At 43.5% G+C, this 22227-nt stretch overlaps 1 protein-coding gene across 11 annotated transcripts in view; it reads left to right on the forward strand.

Moving 5' to 3' along the window:
* The window catches only part of Spag9 (sperm associated antigen 9), a 107827-nt gene that overhangs the window by 47603 nt on the left and 37997 nt on the right, over positions 1-22227 (forward strand). For 7 of the 11 annotated variants that reach the window (XM_013149511.3, XM_063251310.1, XM_063251309.1 and 4 more), the window contains exons 4-7: positions 1438-1532; positions 6668-6818; positions 19338-19545; positions 20097-20196. In XM_013149511.3, the coding sequence (XP_013004965.1) occupies positions 1438-1532; positions 6668-6818; positions 19338-19545; positions 20097-20196 (554 nt within the window). Of the gene's footprint in view, positions 1-1437; positions 1533-1943; positions 2382-6667; positions 6819-19337; positions 19546-20096; positions 20197-22227 lie in introns of those variants that run through there. The other 4 variants (XM_063251312.1, XM_003466835.5, XM_003466834.5 and 1 more) reach the window with 4 other exon arrangements.

A 22227-nucleotide genomic window follows, 5' to 3' on the forward strand; every position in this document is an offset into this window, starting at 1 on the left:
AAAATGCTTTTAAATACTATATTCATATGATTCTATGTCCATTTTTTTTACTAACAAATTTCTTGTTTAGTCTTAATTGAGGAATAGTCTAATTGATTTGATTAAATTTGACAGATTACTTGTTTTATTACGCATGAGTTAGTTTAATAATAATTAACACCTTAAAGTTAAATTACTTTTTTTTTGTACTTTTCAAGTAGAATTTTCACAACAAAAGTTTGCTGTTTGAAAATAAAATTTAAATATTTGTTTAGTATTTTTTCTTCCAATAATTTAATAGTATGATAGACAGCATTTTTAGTTATATTGAAACACATCTTAATAGTGCTAAAGCTGGATAGCTTTCAGAGCTGTTCTGTGCTCCAGTGTTAAAGATTCAGGTAGGATTTTCTAGAAAGACACCAGGTCTTCTTGCCTTTTATTTCTTTATTTTAAAATGCTAACATACCATTTCTTGTTTTTTAAAATTCATTTTGTGACATGATAACATCTCTAATGAAGATTTTTAAATTTCAGTTGAAATTTCTTGCCATTTTATGTGTGTTAATTCCAGATTAATATCCTCAAAGGTGAAAATTTAGATGATTAAGAATAGAGCCTTCCCTGAACTACATAGCAAGACCCTGTCTCAAAAAAAAAAAAAAAAAAAAAAAAAAAAAAAAAAAAAAAGGCTTAGAATTTTTAAACAGTGTGTGTATTTGATATTCATAAAGTCTTCACCGCCATACTGAGCTGCTCTGTCTGGAGACTCAAAAGTAGTGTTGTCATTGTTTCATTTGTGTTAGTTTGTTACTATCATTCCTATAGGTGATATACTTAAGTGATACCAGTAAGTTCATAAAAGAGAAAATATTTTAGCATTTTTTCAGTTAAACTTACAGAAACAGTGAACATCTTGGTTTTAATTAAATTAAAAGTCATCTTTGTTACTCTCTTAAAATGGAAAACAACATATGAAAGGTGTGGTTTTTTTCTCAAGTTTCACATGAATTTTGTTTTCCTTTTGTCTTTTTGCTTTTTATCAGTACCGGGGATCGAACTCACGTACTGCCTGCTTGCAAGTCAGGTGCTTATGCTGCTGAGCTAAACCTCCAGCCCCTTGTTTTCCTTTTTAATGAGTAGATTGCTTAGACAGCTTCTGTTTCTCGTTAGTGGTCTCCTATTACCCCCACCCAATGTCAGTATACTAACTTAAGTTTCAGTTATTTCATTTAATAGTATTATATATTAAAAAAAAAGTTTTTGCTATGCTAAACAAGCCATTGTCTACTCTTAATGGACACCAGCATATTAAATGTAACCATATTCTTTTTCATGGAATTGGGTGACCTGGTATATAAGAAAACTGTACAAAAGTACTTCCTATGTAATAATACCGTGTTTTTCTTCCAAGTATTCATCTTAAATTTTGTGGGTTTTTTTCCTTTCTTAAAATAGATGATCCATAATTATATGGAACACTTAGAAAGAACAAAACTTCATCAGCTCTCAGGGAGTGACCAACTGGAATCCACAGCGCACAGTAGGATTAGGTAAGCTTTGTTACACACTTTGCCTTGAGAAAAAACGAAATAAATAATCTGTTTTGCTGCCGCTTTTTCTGTTCTTTAATCCCAGAACAATAGTTAGGCTGGTTCTGAAAGCTCGCCCTTGTGGCTGGAATGCTATAGGAGAGAATGGAAACAGCCCTCCCTATTGAAAAGGTAGATTCTGGGAACTGTGCTTATATAAATAGTGTGCTCAGGTATTTTGATTTTTGTTTTTTATAGGCGATTACACTGGATTTGGGATTTTCTGATTTGTGGGAATGCTGAGAAGTTCTCATAGTTCCTGTGTAACTGGTCCTTTTGTTACCGAGAGGCATATTTGAAAGGGCTCGCCTGCCCTTGGTTGGAAGCAAGAGCGGGAATAAATTATGTAGATCCCGGGCCTCGTGGCCAATGAACGGGGCTGGCACTCGAGTGGCGAGGAGAGCAGTTGATAGGCTGCCGCGCGTGGAGGCCGGCGCTGCCTGCACACCGGGAGCAGCAGCTCTGGGCTGCGAGGCGGGCAGAGCGGTGACGTCACCGCCGGAGCCGCTGCAGGATGGAGTGGAAAGCTGCTGTTGATGGCATTGTTTTTGTGGCAGCCACTGAATGACAGATCCTCACTACAAAGATCCCCCCTTGGCCCCGGTGTAGGCCTCCTGGTCCGGGCATTCCACCATGCCAGCGCAGCGCCATGAGTCCTGGATGCATGCTGCTGTTTGTGTTTGGCTTCGTTGGCGGGGCGGTGGTCATTAATTCTGCTATCCTAGTATCTCTCTCTGTGTTGCTGCTTGTGCACTTTTCTATCTCTACCGGGGTCCCGGCTCTGACGCAGAACCTCCCCAGGATACTCAGGTACTTGGGTCTCTCTTGGAAACCCGTGCTTTCTGGTTTTCCCTAGGTCTGCTCTGTAACCATTTCTGTTGCAGCTTGAAACAATGGAAAATGGCCTGAGGCTAGAATGTCTATCCGCGTTGATAGTAATTTATAGGCCACTACGTAGGCATCTTGCTTTGTATTTGGACCTTGTATTTGGAAACCGTGGACCAAAACCGAGGATTTCTCAGCGTGCTTACACCCAGGCACAAGGTCAGCGTGGTCTCCGTGCAGCTGATGGTGAAGGAGTAAAGGAGCGCAAGATCTGGGAAGTTCCTGCACCGCTGGGTCCAGCTCTGGCCTTCGGGCCAGATGGCTTTCAGCTGGCGTCTGTAAACGAGTGAGCTAGTGCGCATAGCCAGGGGTTGCTTTTGTTCCAGTTTTCCTTGACTGGTGGAGGTTTGCTTGTCAGTTTTATAATTTTTAATAACAGCTCATGGGAACTGACAACTTAAGTATTTTCCTTCTTAAGCAAAATTATTGTAAAATAAAAGGATTTAAACTTTTTAGAGCTAGGACCGTGTTCTCCACATTATTTATGTGGAAGTTGTGAAAGCTCTGCAAAGCCTATTCACTATTGTTTCGTCAGATGTCGCCCATTCTTTGCTTTGTAGTCCTGGTTGACAAATGTCCGTGCCTGCTTGTGGGGGTGGTCACTGATTTCCAGCTCCTGCTGCATCCGTAAGAGCGGCCTCTACATCTCCAAGGCTGCAGGTTGGGGTCTTTCATTTTCTAATTCATCAGAGTAGCTGATGTGTTCAGATTCCTGCTTGGCCTAGGTTTCGGTGAGGGTTTATAGTATGCGGTTTTTATTTATTGATTAAATGGTCACAAAGAGAACTGAATTGTAATTGGGGACTTAGATTTAAGCATTAAAATAGCTCCCTTCATGTGTTCCTTTTTGTTCACAGGCCAGTTTCCATTCAGTTTTAAGGCCCAGAAATTGCATTTCATCTGTGGTTTAAAAGTAGATACTTGGTCATCTATTTTCATTCCTGATTTCTAAAAATTTGAACAGTCTTGTAACTGATTTATATGAATGATTTATAAAGGTGCACACAGTATCTAGGCATGTTTAGACTTTGAGGAGGTTACAAACCCCTGGACTTAATGCTCTGTTACTGAAAGGGATGTCCTGGGCTCCGGCACGCAGGGCCAGGGTGTGAGTGCCCTGTCCCCCCCACAGCCCTTGGGCCTTCGAGCTGCCCTGAGCTCCATGTGCTGAGGCTGCATTCCTCGCAGGTGGCATCAAACACTGAGAGGGTTATCATTTTGTGTTAAATTACAGTTGTAAGATATGTGGTGAACTAACTTCACAGGCACTGATGTGTGTTCCATTTTTAACAGAACTGTTAACTGTGGTTATTTTAAAATACCGTATGCTTCCACTTTAAAAGTTGCCCAACACAAAAGCCGCAGTTAGTTTGGTTAAATAAACTTAGTAGGCTTCAATATTAACATTAAATTGTCAGGAAGTTGGTAGTTTCATGGGAAGAAGGCGGGCCTTTGGAGGTGACAGCCCCAGCTGCTCACCTGGGCCCTGCCAGGCATTGCCGCAAGTCTCTGGGCAATGCTATGCCTGCTCCGGACCCTGGGGAACAGTACCCGTTTCCCGCGGCGGGTTCAGTGAGACAATGTCAGTGAGTCCTGTAGCTCAGCACCTGTCACGTGGTTGAGTGTTCAACAAGTACGATCTTTTCATGACCCTCTGTCTTACTAATCAGTTGTATTAAATGTGAATGTGGCCAAAATCTCTTTTAAAGACATACTTGTAAAATTATTTAATCAATAAGCTATTATTTTAAATAATGAACTAAAAACCTGATAGGTAGAACTAAAGCAGTTTTACAAAGCTGTAACAGGCTTTGTTTCTATTAGTGATATTTCTAAGCAGTGACAGCAGGTGTTTCCATCTGGGGGTTAAAATGCCCCTTGTTTTTCCCCACAGAGCCCTCACTTGGTCCCCTTCCTGCAGGCTCTGTGGGAGCACATGATGCGCGGAGCAGCCCACATGCGTGCCCACCCATGCCAAGGAGGAGTCCAGTGAACCTGCTGTGTCTCCCCACCCCTAGGCAATTTATCCATGAGAGAAGGGCGGCCCAGAGCAGGAACACTGCTGCCAGTTGCCTTCAGCCTCCTCTCCTGACAGCTGCTGGTCTGTGGTCATCCCTTTTCTAGAGAGCAGTTTCTCAGTGACTGACCGAAGCAGAGGGAAGAGGTGGAGATTGCACTGCGTATTGGGCTGTAGATACAGCAGGACACTGAAGATGGGAGGCCTGGAAGATTTCCCCAGCCTCATTAAACTTAAACCGCGTCAGTGTTTGATGGGTGTGAATGAGTGTTGTGCATTGGCATGAGAAGGCTTCTGACGGCTGGCTGGTGTTTTGATTTCTTGAAGCAGTGTGCTCTTTTCTCTCTGCATTTTGGGGTAGCAAGTGTTCCATTAGACTGGGGCTCATTAAGTTCCCAGTCCCTCCTTAAGGCAGTAAGGTGCGTTAGAGAAGAAATGAAGGCCAACTCACAGTAGCTCTTAGGTGTTCCAGAATATGTTCCCCAAATTAGGGACTAAGCTACCGGCTGACATAATTGACAGCTTTTCGTTTTGTCAGTTATGGATATGTAAAAAAGAATTGAAGCTAAGAGCAGTAGCACATGCATGTGATCTCAGCATTCTGGGAGGCCGAGGCAGGAGGATCCCCAGTTTGAGCCTGGCCTGGGCAACTTGCAATATTGCAAAATCCTGTACCAAAATTAAGAAGTGAAAAGGGTTGGTGATTCAGCTCAGCACCAAGGCCCTGAGATCATATGTGAGGGGGAATCTGGCCAACAAAAAGGGCCTTTTAAGATCAAAGAAACTGAAAAGACAGATTTTAAGGTAAGGGTCATTATTCTCAAGAAAGAATAAGTTCAGGAAAAAAAGGGACAAGTTCTCTGCTTATGGAAATGTGCCTGTGGATGGCCCGCTGTGTGGTTCACAAAGGAAGCAGTAAATGCCCCTTTGTTAGTGATTTCTGGAAAGTTCGTCCCTAATCAGTGTTTGGGAATAACTGATGTAAACGGAATAGCTAATTTATGTCATTTGGTTGTTCTGGCAGCTCTTAGTCAAAAACTGAGATTCGGTGTTAAAATCTAATCCCTTACTGTCCTGGCTAACACTTTTCTCCACAAAATCAGACAGGAGAAAGTGTTGTGTGACTGGAGTGACAGGGAGAATTGGTACTTTAAAGGGTTACTTCCTTGTGCACGCCACTTTGATAAAATGCAGTTTCTCGGCCCCTTTGTATCCCTTACTCTAAGAAAATGCCCTGGCAATTCTACTGGTCCTTTTTGATGCGAATGGAAGGGCACACTCTTTGTGTTACGGAAGGTCAAGTTTCAGCAGTGACTTCAAGTTTCTTGGTATAAAGATGAACTTACAGAATGAAGAGACTCAGCTAGCAAGCTTTTTTCCTACTTTTATCTATGATCTCATTATTTCTAACTTTCTCATTGGCAGAGGTAGGAATTCAGGGCCACCAAACCTGGAGTGTCTTGTTTCTTTCCCACTTTCCACATTTTTTGAGTTAATGACCCACGGTGACCTGTTAGTGGGCTTGTTTCTTTATAAAGTGCTTTCATTTGGAATCTTCTGTTCATCAACAAAGGGTGTGTTTTTTGTTGAAATTCTATCAATAAAAGCATAACTCTTGTTCTTTGAAATTTCCCACAAAACATTGGGAAATCAGCAGTTTTTTAATGACGCTTTTTGGGTCTCTTGTTGGGAAAAATACTAACTGTGGTTTTGTCATATGGATGGTGTCTGAAAGGAGTGTACACAGTGGTCTGTAGAAAGACACAATTTTGGGGGTAGCATTTGATCAGCAGCCTTGATTCAAACAATGTGTTGCTTTCTCTCTAGGCAGAAGAGGTGTACCCTGCAGAGGCGCGGGTAAACATCCGGGGCTGGGCAGAGAGCCTGGCAAGCCGGGAGCGGGCTGGCTCAGTCCTGGGAAGGGCCGTGTGGCACTGTGGGAACCTCCAGTGCCAGTGAGCCTCAGCTGCGCTGCCCTGAGATCAGAACACACCACCAGTGGCAGTGACTTGTGAGGTTTTCTAGATCTCCTAGCAGTGACTTCAGCTTCCGAGGCTCCATCCTCTCCTCTCTGGTTTGGTTGTATGTTCGGACTGGCCAACAGTGTCACTGATGACCCCAAAGCACCAGTAGCCCAGGCTCATGACAAATAAAAATAAATGCTTGCTTAATTTTTTTCTCCCCTATCCATTAGAAAAGAACGCCCTATATCACTAGGGATTTTCCCGTTACCTGCCGGAGATGGGCTGCTTACGCCGGATGCTCAGAAGGGCGGTGAGACCCCGGGCTCAGAGCAGTGGAAATTCCAGGAGCTGAGCCAGCCGCGCTCACACACCAGCCTGAAGGTGAGCTGTACTCCATATGAGAAGGTTTCTTACCTATGGGACAGGCACTTTCCAATTCTAAGGGTGCCTTAGAATTGGAAATAAACCTTCCCTGAGTTAGTTTCTGCTTGCCTCAGCTGTAGAAGATGAACTTTGGCCAGGGTGACTAGTTACATTGTTAGGGTTGAAAATCACTGTCACCTGAGCCCCCTGGCGCACTGTTGGGGACCACCCTTGAGAAACAAAGCACAAATTCCTTTGTGAAGCAGCATGCAAAAGTGTATTGTGTTGAACCAAACAGGCCCGCTATGAACTTCACGTAGATTACATTCTTGATCCCAAGCTTGTCAGCGATAAACAGTACATGTGATGAACATCACCTAGCAGGCATGGCGGCTGGGGCCCAGCTGCTTGGGAGGCTAAGTTAGAAGGACTTGGTGAGCTCACAAACTCCAGAGCAGCCCGCAAAGTGGCCATGGACCCTCTCAGAAGAAATTGGAGATAAACTAACAATGAACTTAAAATTTGGTTGTTAAAGTTAGCCAGGTGCACTGGCATGGCCTGCACTGCCACATAGTAGGGAGGCTGAGACAGGAGGATCTCTTGAGCCCACTCTGGACAACATAGTGAGACCCCAACTCTAAAGCAAAGATTTATAATCATGTTCTTTTTTTTTTTTTTTGTCTTTTTCCTTTTTATCGGTACCGGGGATCAAACTCACAACTGCCTGCTTGCAAGGCAGGCGCTTATGCCGCTGAGCTAAATCCCCAGCCCAATCATGTTCTGTCTTATAGGATACTTATAACAGCAGTATTGGTTATTTATTTATTTATTTATTTACATCGGTACCAAGGATCAAACTTACAACTGCGCACTTGCAAGGCAGGCACTTACCCCGCTGAGCTAAATCCCCAGCCCCAGTATTGGTTATTTAAAGAGCCTTGTTATAGTGTCTACTAGATCATAAAACAAACTATTTGTAGATGAAGGAATTGTATTTTGCATGCTTTCTTTTTCTCCACAATCCTTGTATAGTGTAAATACTTAGACTTGATTTCTAAAATACTGTCATTTACATATTTCCTTGTTTGTTCTTTTGCACTAAGAATACAAATTGTAAGATTTTGTTTACTGTTATATCCATAGCACTTAGAAGAGTGTCTGGCATCTTGTAGATGCTTAGCATATGCTTTGTTTATTTTTAGAACTTTTTTTTTTGTCTTTTTCCTTTTTATTGGTACCGGGGATTGAACTCACAACTGGCTGCTTGCAAGGTAGGTGCTTATGCCGCTGAGCTAAACCCCCAGCCTGCTTTATTTTTGCAGTACTGGGGCTGAAGTCAGGGAGCACTGAGACAAGTTCTGATGAAATTGCCCACAATGGACTTAAATTCGTGATCTCCTGCCTCAGCCTCCTGAGTAGTTAGCCTGGGATTGTAGGCATGTGGCGGTTCAGCTTAGACAGAACGTGTTTTTTTTTTTTTTTTTTTTTTTTTTTTTGTATTTTTCTTTTTTATCGGTACCGGGGATCGAACTCACGACTGTCTGCTTGCAAGGCAGGCCCTTATGCCGCTGAGCTAAATCCCCAGCCCCTGTTTTTTTTTTTTTAAGAATGCGTTTTTCAATGAATTATTTCTTTTAGACACTAAAATCTTTTGAGATAATATAAATGGTCCTGTCTGTTCCAGAGGTGGAGATTTTTGGAATCATTCTGTTGACCTTTGAAATGTGCTTAAAACAGTAAGCCCTTATTAAGTATGCAATAGCTTTTCTCGCACTGAAAAATGTTTTTGTTTCTTGTTTTCTGGCACTGGGGTTCGAACCCAGGGCCTTGTGTGTGCAGGCAAGAGCTCCACCCCAGCCCTGAACTGTTTGCCCAGCATCTCACTGCCTCTCTTCCCTGCGAAATGGACGTGTTTGAAGTCAGGTGCATGGTTTTACTCACCAGCCGTGGCTCAGGAGACACCCACCTTCTTCACGCCTACAGCCACAGCGACTCTTTTAGTCTGCCTGTGGGTTTAATAGATTTTCCAAAACATCCATCTCTCATTGGCCTACTTGCCGTGTCTCCTTTCCCAAAACAAAATTAAGTAGGAGGGATACTTTTGGTACATCAGAAATGAATTACCATATGGCAGCTGTAGTTTATATTTATTACCCAAAAGTGCACTTTAACAGACCATCATAATTCTTTTGTTACTTAATAAAGTGACATGCCGTGACAGAACTTCACTGGCAGGTTATAGGCTGATTAAGAGGTGATTAATATGGGCTTAGCATGGGAGATTTTTGTGTCCTCCTGGGACAGTAAGGCCAGCGCTACCCAGAGAGATTCTAAAGTACCCCATCTCACTCTGCGCAGTCTGGACGTGGAGCCACTTTCTGGGGTAAAGGAACCACGTGGCACACTGCAGAATGGCTCAAGTCCAATTTGTAAAGTGCACCTGTTATTATGACCTGATTTATTCACCTGTGCCCTTCTAATTAACTGGAAGTATTCCAACTTCACCCAGGGCTGGACATCATGGGTCTGTCATCGGCCACAGAACAGGCGAACCTTTCATATCCCCTCTCGTCTTGTCTTCCAGGACGACGGTATCTCTTCATTTAAAGCCTCCTGGAGCTGCTGTGTAACTCCAGTAGTCTGGGAGGCTGAGGCAAGAGGATGGCAAGTTTGAGCCCATCCTGGGCATTTTAATGACTTGGCAGGATCCTTCAAAAGGGGGCTGGGGGCCTGGGAACATAGCCAGTGTGAAAGCCCTGGACTCCGTCCCTGGTACTGCTGCCAAAAAGGAAAAAAAAAAAAAAAGAAAGAAAGAAAGAAAATCACATTGATTTTATGAGTACTGTTTTCTTGTAATGTAACATTAAGGTGGAAAATGTCCTGTGAGAAATACTGCGTGATGGATTATAACTAGGGAACAGAGAACAACAGAAAATTTTTTGGCCAAAAAATAAATAAATAAATAAAGGGAGATTAGCCAGGTTATGGGCCGTCTTTGTTTCTGTTTTGAAATTTTCCCACTTTGAGAAACCAGTAGTGAGTGAGGTTATAAATAACCCAGTGGATTTTCTAGGAATGGTGGGCCTAGACTAATGTACACTTCTTCAAAAGCAGCTTTTGCAGAGTTCTCTATTTATTAGTGTACATTTGTGAGGCGTAGTGATTAGTCACCTTGAGGAGTTGGTGCACGCACGTATGTTGTGATCTTTTTACTCCCTTTCCCCCACCTTGCACTCTGTATTCCTTGATTTCTCTCATATATATATATATATATATATATGGGGTGGGGCACTGGGGATTAAACGACCTTGCGCTTGCCAGGCACATGCTTGTGCTGCTGAGCTACGTCCCGGCCCTGATTTATCACTTCCTTGTGAAGGTAGACGGACCAACAGGTGAACGAATAAATGAGCTCGTGGCATTGCTGGTACTGGCAGGCACTGTTGAGAGAGCGTGGTTTGCAGTGGTGATGTCATGTGGACGTGCAGGTGATCAGGAGGTCTGCAGGAGGACGGTGACAAAGGCCAGGTTGCAGCTGCAGGGCCCTGCACCTTGGCTTGTTTGGGCAGCAGTTGCTTCTCTTTATGGTGTCCCTCTTGAACGTGTTGCTCCTGTTTACCGCACCAACAAACCTGTCAAAACTGACAAACACACGTAATAAAAACCCTCGGTCCTTACCTTGTCTTTGAGAAGCTCTTGAACCATTTGAATATGTTCTGGTTCTTAAATGCTTCCTTCATGCCCTGTCCCGTCATGCTCTGCATGACTTCCCTGCCCCTTCCCCTGCAGGTTTCTCTTCTATTTTGGGTCCTCTAATATTGGGGTGACCTTCATCCTGTGCCCTTCCCTAAACCCAGGTAATCAAGGTCCATGTCTGTAATGATCACCTAGACATGACTGCTCATGGGTTCCAGTCTCCAGCCTGATGCCTCCCCAGACTAATTGTTGCTTTTCTTCCAGGTTCCTGCACACACAGGCTTTGCCCTGCTTGGTCCCTAAGGCCAGACTGAACATTACAGTTTAGTTGACACCTCAGCTGGCGCTTGATTGATGGGCCTCAAATTCTTTAGAGCTCAGTTCAAGGCTGAAGGCAGAGGCGTTTTAATTGCTTCATTAACAGAATTTTTTTTTTAAACTGGAAGTTTTCTAGTAAAATTGGTAAATGAAACCAAAGGAGCAAAGTTGTTCTGCTAGCTGGGTGTGGCGGCACATACCTGTAATTCTAGAACTAGGGAGGCCAAGGCAGGAGGATCACCATGAGTTTAAGTTCACCCTGAACTACGTAGTGAAAACTTGTCTCAAGAAGGAAAAACAAAGCAAAACAACCAGAACTGTCCTGCTAGAAAGTGTGTCATAAAAGTGCTAAGGGTGGGGAGGAGCAATAATGGTAGGTTCAGCTTTTTGTCTGATAGGATGCTCGCGAGCAAGCCACAGATTGAGGAGACCCAGGGCAAGGAGAACAGTTCTAAGGGGTGGTGGTGCGGGAACTTGCCCTGCCAAATAATGTTTGTTACAAAGTGCCACCGTGTTCAGTACGCATTACCTTCCTGTCCTCCGCTTTCCATGCAGTTTGCACTTAAACAGCGCTGTGGCCAGAGCAGGGCAGTGGGGCACTGCACACCGCCTTGCTGGCCCTTCAGCAGTCTGTGCGCTGTACTCTGGTGAGGATGTGCTCAGCATGCAGAGGGGAGGCCACAGAGCAGGCTTTGGGGCAGGGCCTTCCGGCCGCCTTCCTCTGCGCTGCTCTTCTCAGATGACTCTCATGGCTTTAGTTTCACAGGCTTGAGTCCTGGGGGATCCAGGTCATGTTCCTCTTAGTGTCCGTTATCAAAGATTTCTGCCGAAGAACCCAGCTTACCTTGTGCAGTGATAAACTTTAAAATCATCAAAAGGTTTTTATTTTTAAAAACTTTCATTCTGAAGTAATTTTAAACTAAGGAAAGCTGCAATCAGGACAGAGTTCTCATTAGGCTTCTCCCAGCTTCCCCACGTGCTGGCTGCAGCGCTGGCCCTGATCTCTTAGCTGACGCATGGGCTTAGGTTGGGTTTCACCGGTTTGCCAGTAATGACCCTGTTCTGTTCCAGGATCCGTGTAGGGTCTTGTGTTGTACTTATTCATCTTGTCCTCTCTTCTTAGTCTCTTCCAGTGTGTGACTGTCCTGTCTGTCTTCCATGACCTTGAGACTTTTGAAGAGTGCTAGTTAATTATTTGGCAGAATTCAATTAACCTTCTCTAATGATTTCTCACAATTAGATAGGGTTTGTATTTTCTTCCCAGTACTGAGGATTGAACCCAGGTCCTTCCCAGTGAGCTGCATCCCTAGCTCTGTTTTCATTTTTATTTTTTATTTATTTTGGCAGAGGTGGTGGTGTGGTGTACCAGGAATTAAACTCAGGACCTCACTCTTGCCAGGCAGGTGCTGTGCCACTGAAGTAAATCCCCAGCCTCTCTTATTTATTTATTTATTTTTATCAGCACCAGGGATCGAACTCATGACTGCCTGCTTGTAAGGCAGGTGCTTATGCTGCTGAGCGAAATCCCCAGCCCCTCTTTTTTATTTTTTATTTTGAGATAGAGTCTCACCAAGTTACTAAATTGCTCGGGCTGGGCTCAGACTTGGCTCAGACTTGCAGTCTGTCTGCCTCAGCCTCCTGGAGTACTGGCATCACAGCTATGCACCTCGCCTGGTTGAGGTCATGCTTTTCTGGGGGAAGGGGTAGGATACCATGGAATCCTAATACCTTCTTAATGATTGAGTGTGTGAGTGTGTGTGTGTAATGCTGTTATAAGGTCAGTATGTTCTATTAGTTGTAATGTGGATCATTCAGTTCAGGAGATGTGTGTGAGTTTTCCCCTGTGAAGTTACTATTATCTTGTGTAACTAAACAGGATCTGTGTGGTGTACTTTGAGACCGGAGACACTCTGATTTTCTCCCCAACTTTCGTGTGCTGATAGCCCCACCCATCAGTGGATCTTCCCCGCCGATGCTACTGTAATTTCGCTAGTGGTTATTTTCTGTTTTCTTCCTCCCTCTGCATTTATTCCATACAGTTCTGTAAGGAATAGCCGTCCTCCTCCTCTTTTCTTGGAGCGTGGGCTCTGTGGACATGTATCTTGTTCTCTGGGCTCTCTGGTTCTACCGTTTGGTGTTTCAAATCACTCCCGCTTTGAGCATTGCGAGTTTTTCTAGGTTGGCTCCTGCTCGCATTCTGCACACCCTATGCTCTGCTGAGTGCTTTGCTTTCCTGCTGCCCTGGTAGACCTCTGTGCCCTCTGTCTCCCCCACCCCAGCTCTGCAGGTCTGGAGTGGAGAATGGTACTGCATTTAGGAGGCAGGTTCAGGCCCTCTGTGGTTATTTCTTGTACTGCAATTGCTTCTGGACTCTCTCTTTGTATTGTTTTGTTGTTTATATACTCATGTTACCTCCTTTTGGGGTTTTGTTAAATTTTTATGATACCAAGTCTTGCTCTGTAGCATAGGCTGGCCTTGAACTTACAGCTGTCTTCTGCCTCAGCCTCCTGAGTAGGTTTTTGTATTAATATTCAAAGAAGGCAAAACAAAAGCAGAATTTTTTTTTAAAAAATTGATTAGTATTATAATATTTTGTATTACGTTCGTGAGAGTGAATAACAAGTGGTATAATTCTGCAATCTCAATTTTCATTTATAAACTTTGTTCTTAGATAAATTCTCCTTTAATAATTTTAAGGACTATCCTTACAGTTTGATGAGAAATAAGAGTAAAGACCTAGTCTTTTCAGGCATTTTCCATCTTCTCCCTTTTTAAACTTGCTTGGGAAAGGAAAAGAGAATTTATAAGTGAGTTTTTCTGCATATTTATTGTATTTATGTTAACCAAGATACTTGTGTATGGCCAGGGGTATAGCTCGGTGGCACAAGTGCCTGTCTGGCAAGCGTGAGGTCATGAGTTTGATCCCTGGTATAAGAAAAAAAAAATCCATATGTTGAGAACTGATAAAAATCTAAGTAACACTATCCAAAAATGCTAATGGTTAAGCTTGTGTGTTGAATCAAGGCTTCTCTTGAGGTAACTGCACATGAGTAGTTATAACATTCAGAGGTGGTGTTCAGCTTTTTGGGAGGTGCTTTTTTTAAATTTTATTTTAGAGAGAATAAAGCCAAACAGAATAAAACAGCATAAAGCCAAAAGAAACAAGACAATGTGTGAGTGACACAGGATTTCAAAACAATGTAATGGAAAATCAACCATGGTTACCATAATGCCGCTTGTTGTTTTCAAAATAGCTGCCCATGCCATCAGACCTAGTAAAGTCAAACAAAACAGAAACAGAATAGAGCCAATGAAAACAAAACAAGGAATGCAATACAGGATTTCAAAACAAAATAATAGTAAGTCCAAAATGGCTGCCATAATATATCTTATAATCTTTGGAATAGCTGTTCCTGCCATCAGATACAACAAAATCAAACAACATAAAACAGAATAAAACCCAACCAAACAAAACAATGAGAATGATACAGGATTTCAAGGCAAAATAATAGAGAATTAACAATGACCACCACCTTCGGAAGGAGAAGATCCCCATAGATGCTACACCTTATATTGTTACCCTTTGAATAGATGATCAAGCCTGAGGATTTAGCTCAGTGGCCTAAGCGCCTGCCTTGCAAGCAGGCAGTCGTGAGTTCGATCCCTGGTACTGATAAAAAGGAAAAAGACAAAAAAAAAAAAAAAGAATAGATGATCAGACTACCGGCTTTAGATTTGCAAAGTCAGAGAAACCCTAAACACTGTTAAGTTGTATTTTACTTCATTAGCTATCACTGCAGCCTGTGTTTCTCCAGGTCAGCTGGTTGCTTACCAGGGGCAGGGTGGGGTGGGGCGAGGTGGGGGGACACTGGCTCTTCTTGCCTCGCGGCCTGCTTGCTGCAGGGTTAGGGTTAGGATTTGGTAACCTTTGATTTCTATCTGTCTTGTGCTGAGGATGGAATCTAGAGCCCTGCAAAAGCTACATCCTCAGCGCAGTAGGTTGTAGCTTTCAAATAAGTAGTAACATGGTGTTTGCAGTCAAGACTCAGCCAGTGCAGAACACCTGTTGCCTGACCTGTACAGTAAAACAGGAGTCTGTCCCTAGGAAGTACAGGTGGGAGGTCAGATCACAGCATGTAAATCCTTTAGAACTTTGTGCTGAATAATGCATAGTAAATGCTCCCAGTTTAGGGGGTTTGTTGCTGCTGTTTTGTTGATTTAGGAGCCCTACTCACTGTGTAGTCTAGGTTGGCATTAAACTGAGAGATGCTCCTGCCTCAGCCTTGAGCGTGCTGGGGTACTGGCCCCAGTGTTTAAGTCCTAGTAGGAATTTCCTTTGTCTTGCATGTAATTCACCGTAGCAGCTTGCTCTGACCGAAGTTAACAGACAGTTAACAGTTGGGTGTTTGGGCTTGACTCTTCCTTCTGTCTGTAGCTGGAGGCAGTTAGACTCTGACTTGGATAAGGACCCCGCTAGAGGATGGATGTGAGAGCACGGGTGCTCCTGCCCTGAGACGGGAGCAAGGGCGTGGCGGCTGGTACCTTCCTGCTTCCAGCCTGCTCACCCTAGGAGCTTCAGGTCGTTCGTCCTGGGACACCATGGGAGAGGATGGTTTTGAGGTCGCCTCTTGCGATTTAGCCTCCCTCCGAGCTCCGGGGATCCAGCTGTAGAAGTGCACCCCACATAGCAGATCATTTTAAGGGACCTGAAATGATTTTTATGTGGCAAAAAGTATAAAAGGGAAGTAAATTGAGGATAAATGAATGTCGTGTTATTAGCACGGGCAGGAAAGGATTTCAAGCTTCATTTTCTTTAAGTGGATCCGAATTTACTACTTCCTCACGGGCTGAGATCCTTGGAGCCCTGAGCTGGCGGCTCCTCCATTTCCTGCCTGCCGTTCAGATCTCCCGGGTTCTCTGAGTTGGGGGTCCCATGGCACGTGCCATGCTCAGTGCAGAGGAACTGTCGTCGAACTCGCAGTCCTGATGGCTGCTTGTGAATGTGTGCTGTGACCGAAACCTCCCACTAGCTATGGTAACCAAGAGCACACATGCTCCTGCTGGACTGAGCCACGCTCGGCCCGAGGTGCCGCTCAGCGGCCGTCACTGCGCACGTGCTTTCTGGCCCCACGCCCTCGCTACCTGTGTGTCTGCCGCAGCTCCAGGCAGGCTGGTTTGCTGGGCTGCGGAGACCTGTTTGTGCCCTACAGATTCGTTCACAGAAGGGATGAGCGATTTCCTTATACTTAAGCTTGGGCTCACACTGGAGCAGGGGTTCCTGACACTTCAGATTTGTTTAGAAATTTTTTCCCTTATTATAGAAGTCATTCTTGCTGATGATTTAGCAAATTTAGAAAGAATAAAAAAAAACACAAGGAGGAAATAATTTTATTTACTATCTTAGACATTTTATTTTATATCTTCTAAAATTATTTACTCACAGTATTTTGTAGTTCTGGGGACTAAACAAAAGCCCTTTGCACTGAGACACATCTTTAGTCATTTTTGTGTTTATTTTGAGACAGGGTCCTGCAGAGTTGCCCAGGCCGAACTCAAAACTTATGGTCCTCCTGCCTCAGCTTCCTCCTGGAGTGTTTTCTCTGAGTGTGCTGCACACACAGTTTCACTGAGTATTTCACAACACCAATTTTAACTGCTGCATGGTATTCTCTTGTATCAATGCTCTGCGATTTGCTTATTTTCCCATTTTGAGGCAGTATAGTTTGTAAATTTTAGTTTTTAAAGTTTTATTGTGAAGCAGGGTATGGTGGCTCACGCCTGTAATCCCAGCACTCAGGAGGCTGAGGTAGAATGATTGTTGTGAGTTCAAGACCAGCTTGGACTACAAAGTGAGCTCAAGGCCAGCCTGAACTGCATAGTAAAGACCCTGTCTCAAAAAAAAAAAAAAAAAGTTTTATTGTGGTCAGGACACAAAACATGACATCAAGATTACAGTCCACACCTGTTGACTGCAGGTCCAGCCCTGGGCAGCAGGTCCCTAGTGCACACTCACCTTGCCTGAGCTCTTGGCAGTGATACTCGACCCACCCTACCCCACCCCACGCCAGTCTTTGCTTGCTTGAAGAACTCTGGAATTATTCGCTGTTATACATGGCAGTGTGTATGTGTACATGTTTGGTTACTTCTGGAGAGCGTGTGTGTACATGTATATATCTGTATATGTATATATCAATAGTATAACATAGCATTTTCCTAAAGTCACAGAATATTCGACTTACTTGAACATGGGTATGCCATTGTATTTTTATTTTGATGAAAAAAATCTAAGGGGAGGTTCAGTTTTGTTAAGTGGATCAGTGTCTGTCTGGATGCTCACGTTTATTAAAATAATGAGTGGGGGCTAGAGATTTAGCTCAGCAGCATAAGTCCCTGCCTTGCAAGCAGGCAGTCGTGAGTTCGATCCCCGGTACCGATAAAAAGGAAAAGGACCAAAAAAAAAAAAAAAAAAATGAGTGGATAGCCCAGTGAGGTGACACACATTTGTAATCCCAGTGCTCCAGAGGCTGAGACAGGAGGATCTCCATGAGTTTGAGGCCAGCCTGAACTATATACCAAGATCATTTAAAAATAAGAAAGGGAAAAAGATGATGGAGGCTTGTTATTGACGAGGACAGGTGTAGGATGAAGCATTGGAAGTTGTAAAGAGCAGGCACATGCTGAGGTAAAGTCCTCCTGTCATAGAGCCTGTGCCTGCCGACAGAACCAAGATGCTTCGGAATCTTAGAGAGTAATCACCTACCCTGGGTGCTCCTTTCAGCTTCTACAACTCTCATCATTAAAACAAAACAAACGCCTGGGTAGGGCCAAAGGGCATTGGGAAACAGTTAAAAGGATAGAGAGCGCCCCATTTGCCTTAAAAATAATAAGTACATTTAGAACTACACAAATCATTGTCATTTATACTAATATCTGAAGTTGCAAATTGCTTAGTATGTGTAAAACACATTGCAGAGCCTTTATAAAGAATAGTGTATGATAATTGTATGAGGAAGATACGGGTTAGAAAATACAGGCATAAGCTGGGCGTAGTGGCTCACACCTGTAATCCCAGCATTTGGGAGGCTGAGGTAGGAGGATCATTGCGAGTTCGAGACCAGGCTAGGCTACAAAGTGAGCTCAAGGCCAGCCTGAAGTGCATAGCGAGATCCTGTCTTAAAAGACAAAAAAAAAAAAAAAGAAAAAGAAAATATAGGCATAAAAACAATGTATAGTTTACCCAAGATCATATATGTCATGAAGAATACATTTATTGAGTTTATTGTAATTCTTATTTAATATAGCCATTTAAAGAAATTTTTAAACGGTAGGGTCTCCCTGTGTTAGACCACTCCAAAGTCCTGGCTTTCCTTTTCTTTCTGCCTCAGCCTTCTGGGAAGCTAAGAGCACCCTGTTCCTGGCGTAGGAGAAGTAACCATTTGTCGGGTTTTCTCTGTAGACCTTTGTATTTCACTGTAAAAGAGCTGTCTTATTTCTGGTAGCCATTGGACGGGTTTTAAAATTTATTATTAGACTCTTTGAATCTAACAAAGGCTCAGGATTCTTCTCCAGAAAAATGTCTTGTACACAGATAGCGTATATGGTTTCAGGCCGTGCGTGGGTCTCTTGGAACCAATTTAGAGACTCCAGAATAGTGGGTAGGTTTTCTGAGGTGTGCTTGTTACAGTGCAAGTGACCTGACTTTACTGACCAATGCCAGGTGCCTTAAGTCTGGAGATAGACTTCGAATCTGTCCTTCTGACAAATAGGTTGTATGACCCAGATGTAAGATGTTAAGATGTAGTTACCCTGAGTTTTACGAATCTGGTCATCCTGCTGTTTTAAAGTAGTGTTAGTGCCCTTGTTCTTCCTGTTTCAGTCTTTGTTACCAAACCATTGTGTAGCATTGCAGCTGTCGTTAAAAACCATTGTTGCTATGAATGCATAATTTTACTGTTGATATTTCTAATCTTTGATTTTTAGGTTTTCTGATTTGAAAAATCTCATCTTTGCCTGTACAAATGATCTACTTAAATATTCCTGATGATTTGCATATAACCTAAGGACTTTATTTATTAGTAATCAGTGACTCTGCATTGCATTTGTTTTGTTTGTTTGTTTTTATCGGTACCAGGGATCGAACTCACGACTGGCTGCTTGCAAGGCAGGCTCTTATGCCGCTGAGCTAAATCCCCAGCCCCTGTTGGTTTGTTTTTAATCAAATATTCTCCAGGCAGGTTTCTTTCGCTACCCTTGTGTTTCTTTGGTGCAGGGAGTTGAACCCAGGACCTTCACCTGCTGAACATGTACTGTGCTACTGAGCTATGGTGCACTCACGCCCCTAACGCATTCTTACAGTGATTTAGAACAGAAGACTCAGTTAAGGGGCTGGGGATTTAGCTGAGCAGCATAAGCGCCTGCCTTGCAAGCTCATGGTTGTGAGTTCAGTCCCTGGCCATGAGTTCGATCCCCGGTACCGATAAAAAAAAAAAAGACTTGGTTAAAATGTTTAATTTTTATTTGCAGGATGAACTTTCTGATGTTAGCCAAGGTGGATCTAAAGCTACTACTCCCGCATCAGCAGCCAATTCCGACGCAGCAGCCACCCCCTCCGACACTCCGCTGAGGGAGGAGAGTGAGGGGCTGGCAAAGGGCACAGACTCGCCAGCCAAGCCCGAGCTAAGCAAGCACATTGAGGTGCAGGTCGCCCAGGAGACCAGGAATGTGTCCACAGGCAAGTGCTGCGATCTGCCCTTTCTAGTAAGGGACTCAGGAAACCCCGATGATGTGAGCCTGGGAAAACAATACTTAGGTGTATTCCTGTGTTAGATGTATAAAATAGGTCAGTAACTCATTGCATTCAATTATGGGTTAGCTTAAACAATGTAAGATTGAAAATACCAGAAAGATTTGGGGAACTAGCAGGATAGAGGTCTACAAGGCAGGAAGGCAATCCTTTTCTGTCCCCTACTTTATTGTCTGTCAGCCTGGATTTAGTTTCTGTGTATTCCACCCTGGAAGGAGACATGAAAGCAGTACCTTAGGCAGACTGCCCTATGTGTCCGAGAAACACAAATGAAGACTTACAATTTCTAAGTTCCTCTCTAGTTTCTGCTACTGACTATTAGCGGAATGTATGACACTGTTTAGCCCTGTTTCCTGGAACACAGCCTGAGATCTTGTGAATATTCAAGTGCTACGTTTCTAACCAGAAAAGCAGCAGACCTCCCTATTCGGGCACTGTGTCACGGGTGAGTTGTTTATCTCGCTACATCCTTCTTTTAGGCTCTGCCGAAAATGAAGACAAGTCGGAAGTTCAAGCAATCATCGAATCCACTCCCGAATTGGATATGGACAAAGATCTCAGTGGCTATAAGGGTTCTAGGTACTGAAATGTCAGAGTACAGCACCCTCTCTTTCCTTTTCCCACTCCCCTAAGCATTCTTTTCTCTGATCTTTGCCTAGAAAAGATCAATTCATACTTTTTGCTGAAGAAATGTCAGTATAAAACTCCAGTTTCTGGGCCACGGATTTAGCTCAGTGGTTCAAGCGCTTTCCTTGTAACCAGTTAGATCGTGAGTTCAGTCTCCGGTACAAAAAAAAAAAAAAAAAAAGACCCCACAATTTCTGTTCTTGAAATTGGACATTATGGGGCTGGGGATTTAGCTCAGCGGCATAAGCGCCTGCCTTGCAAGCAGGCAGTGATGAGTTCGATCCCTGGTACCTATAAAAAGGAAAAAGACAAAAAAAAAAAATAGAAAAGAAATTGGGCATTATATATGGTTTCGGTTCTTTGTGAAATGTTACCCTCACGGTGGCATTTTGAGCATTTGGAAAGATGACGTCTTAGTGTTCTGTGTTGCTCTAACTATATCCATACTGGCTAATTTACAAAGAGCAGAGATTTCTCACGTTTCTGAAGGTAAGAAGTTGCGAGTATGGTTGTCTTTTCTTTCTTTTTTTCTTCTTTTTTTTTTGGAGACAAGATCTCACTTCATAATTCAGGCCAGCTCTGGATTCACTATGTATCTCAAACTGGCCTTAAATTTGTGGTGATCCTCCTGCTTCAGCCTTCCAAGTGCTAGGACTGCAGGTGCTAGCCATCATGCCCTACAGATGTTGCTGTGTGTATTACTTGACTGTGCTTTTGCGGATGCAACACTTACTGCCAGAAAAGTGGGTTTGACTGTGTGCCATTGTTGCCATTGCCCGCGTGGTTTCTTTTGTCTTGGTATCTCATTGGCATCCGTTTGATTTGGGTGTTTCCTTTTTTACTCAAGTCTTTAAATGTCTAGTGCCCATGACTGGTGTCCATGTACACAGGTGAGCAGCGCTAAGTCTCCAGCTTCCTGTCTGCAGCACTCAAGCCTGACTTCCGAGGCTGGGTTCGCTCAGCAGTGCTCAGCAGCCTGGGCCCTCGAGTTCACCCCACGGCAGAGCTTGGCCTCCCTGATGAGCACCGCGGTCCTGGTGGATCACATCCCAGCCTCCCCCGCCCTGCTGCAAGCGTGCGCATCTCTGTAGCTGCTGACTGCTTCATGCCCTTGGTCTTTGTGAATTCAGACAGCTTATGGACCTCCTTAAGCCTAAGAGTTCAGCTTTTGTTGGTTCAGTATCTCAGTTTCTACTGTTTGCCCACGTTTCCAAGCTTACAGAATTTTGTCCACATTTTATTTGCTTTTTCAATTTTTATTTTTTGGTACTAATGATTGAACTCATGACCTTGTGCTTGCACTTCTGCTGCTGAGCTAAATCCCTGGCCTATTGTTGTTTTTGAGAGGGTCTTTTGAGGTCACTAAGTTGTCCATGCTAGACTTAGGCTTGCCGTCTTCCTAATTCAGCCAGGAAGAGTGCCGGGATTACAGGTGAGTGTCACCACACCTGGCTCCCTTTTAATCTCTTAATTATCACCTCAGGTTTCTGAATCCTTAGATGTAAGTGACTATGCTCAGTCCATCATATTTAGCTGGAAATCCTGTAGAGTTTGTTGTTTTGGTTTGTTTTTCTGAGACAGGGTCTTACTTCGCAGTTCAGGCTGACCTTGAACTTAGTATGTAGCCGAGGCTGGCCTTAAACTCTGTAGCAGTCCTCCTGCATCAGCCTCCTGAGTGTTGGGATTACGGGTGTAATCCCACTGCGCCAGGCCTTCTATTTAGATGCTTTTAACCATGAAGTTGAAACTTTGAATATATATATATACAATCTCCACAACTTATTCTATTGATTCTATATTACTAATCACAAGTCATTTCAGCCTTTTGCCGCTATGGAAATGCTATCCTGACCACCTTTTGCATGTGAAATCACCTTCTTATGACAGGGGGGTTTCTATGGGGCCTTTTGGTCAGAGAGTTTTGGATTCATTTGAATAATGTCAAATTGCTCTTAAAAGAAAAAGCCTTGGTGGTTAATACTG

This window comes from Cavia porcellus, unplaced genomic scaffold (genome assembly GCF_034190915.1).
Source record: "Cavia porcellus strain 051 isolate PalLab524CR breed Dunkin Hartley unplaced genomic scaffold, mCavPor4.1 scaffold_6, whole genome shotgun sequence".
Classification (NCBI taxonomy): Eukaryota; Metazoa; Chordata; class Mammalia; order Rodentia; family Caviidae; genus Cavia; species Cavia porcellus.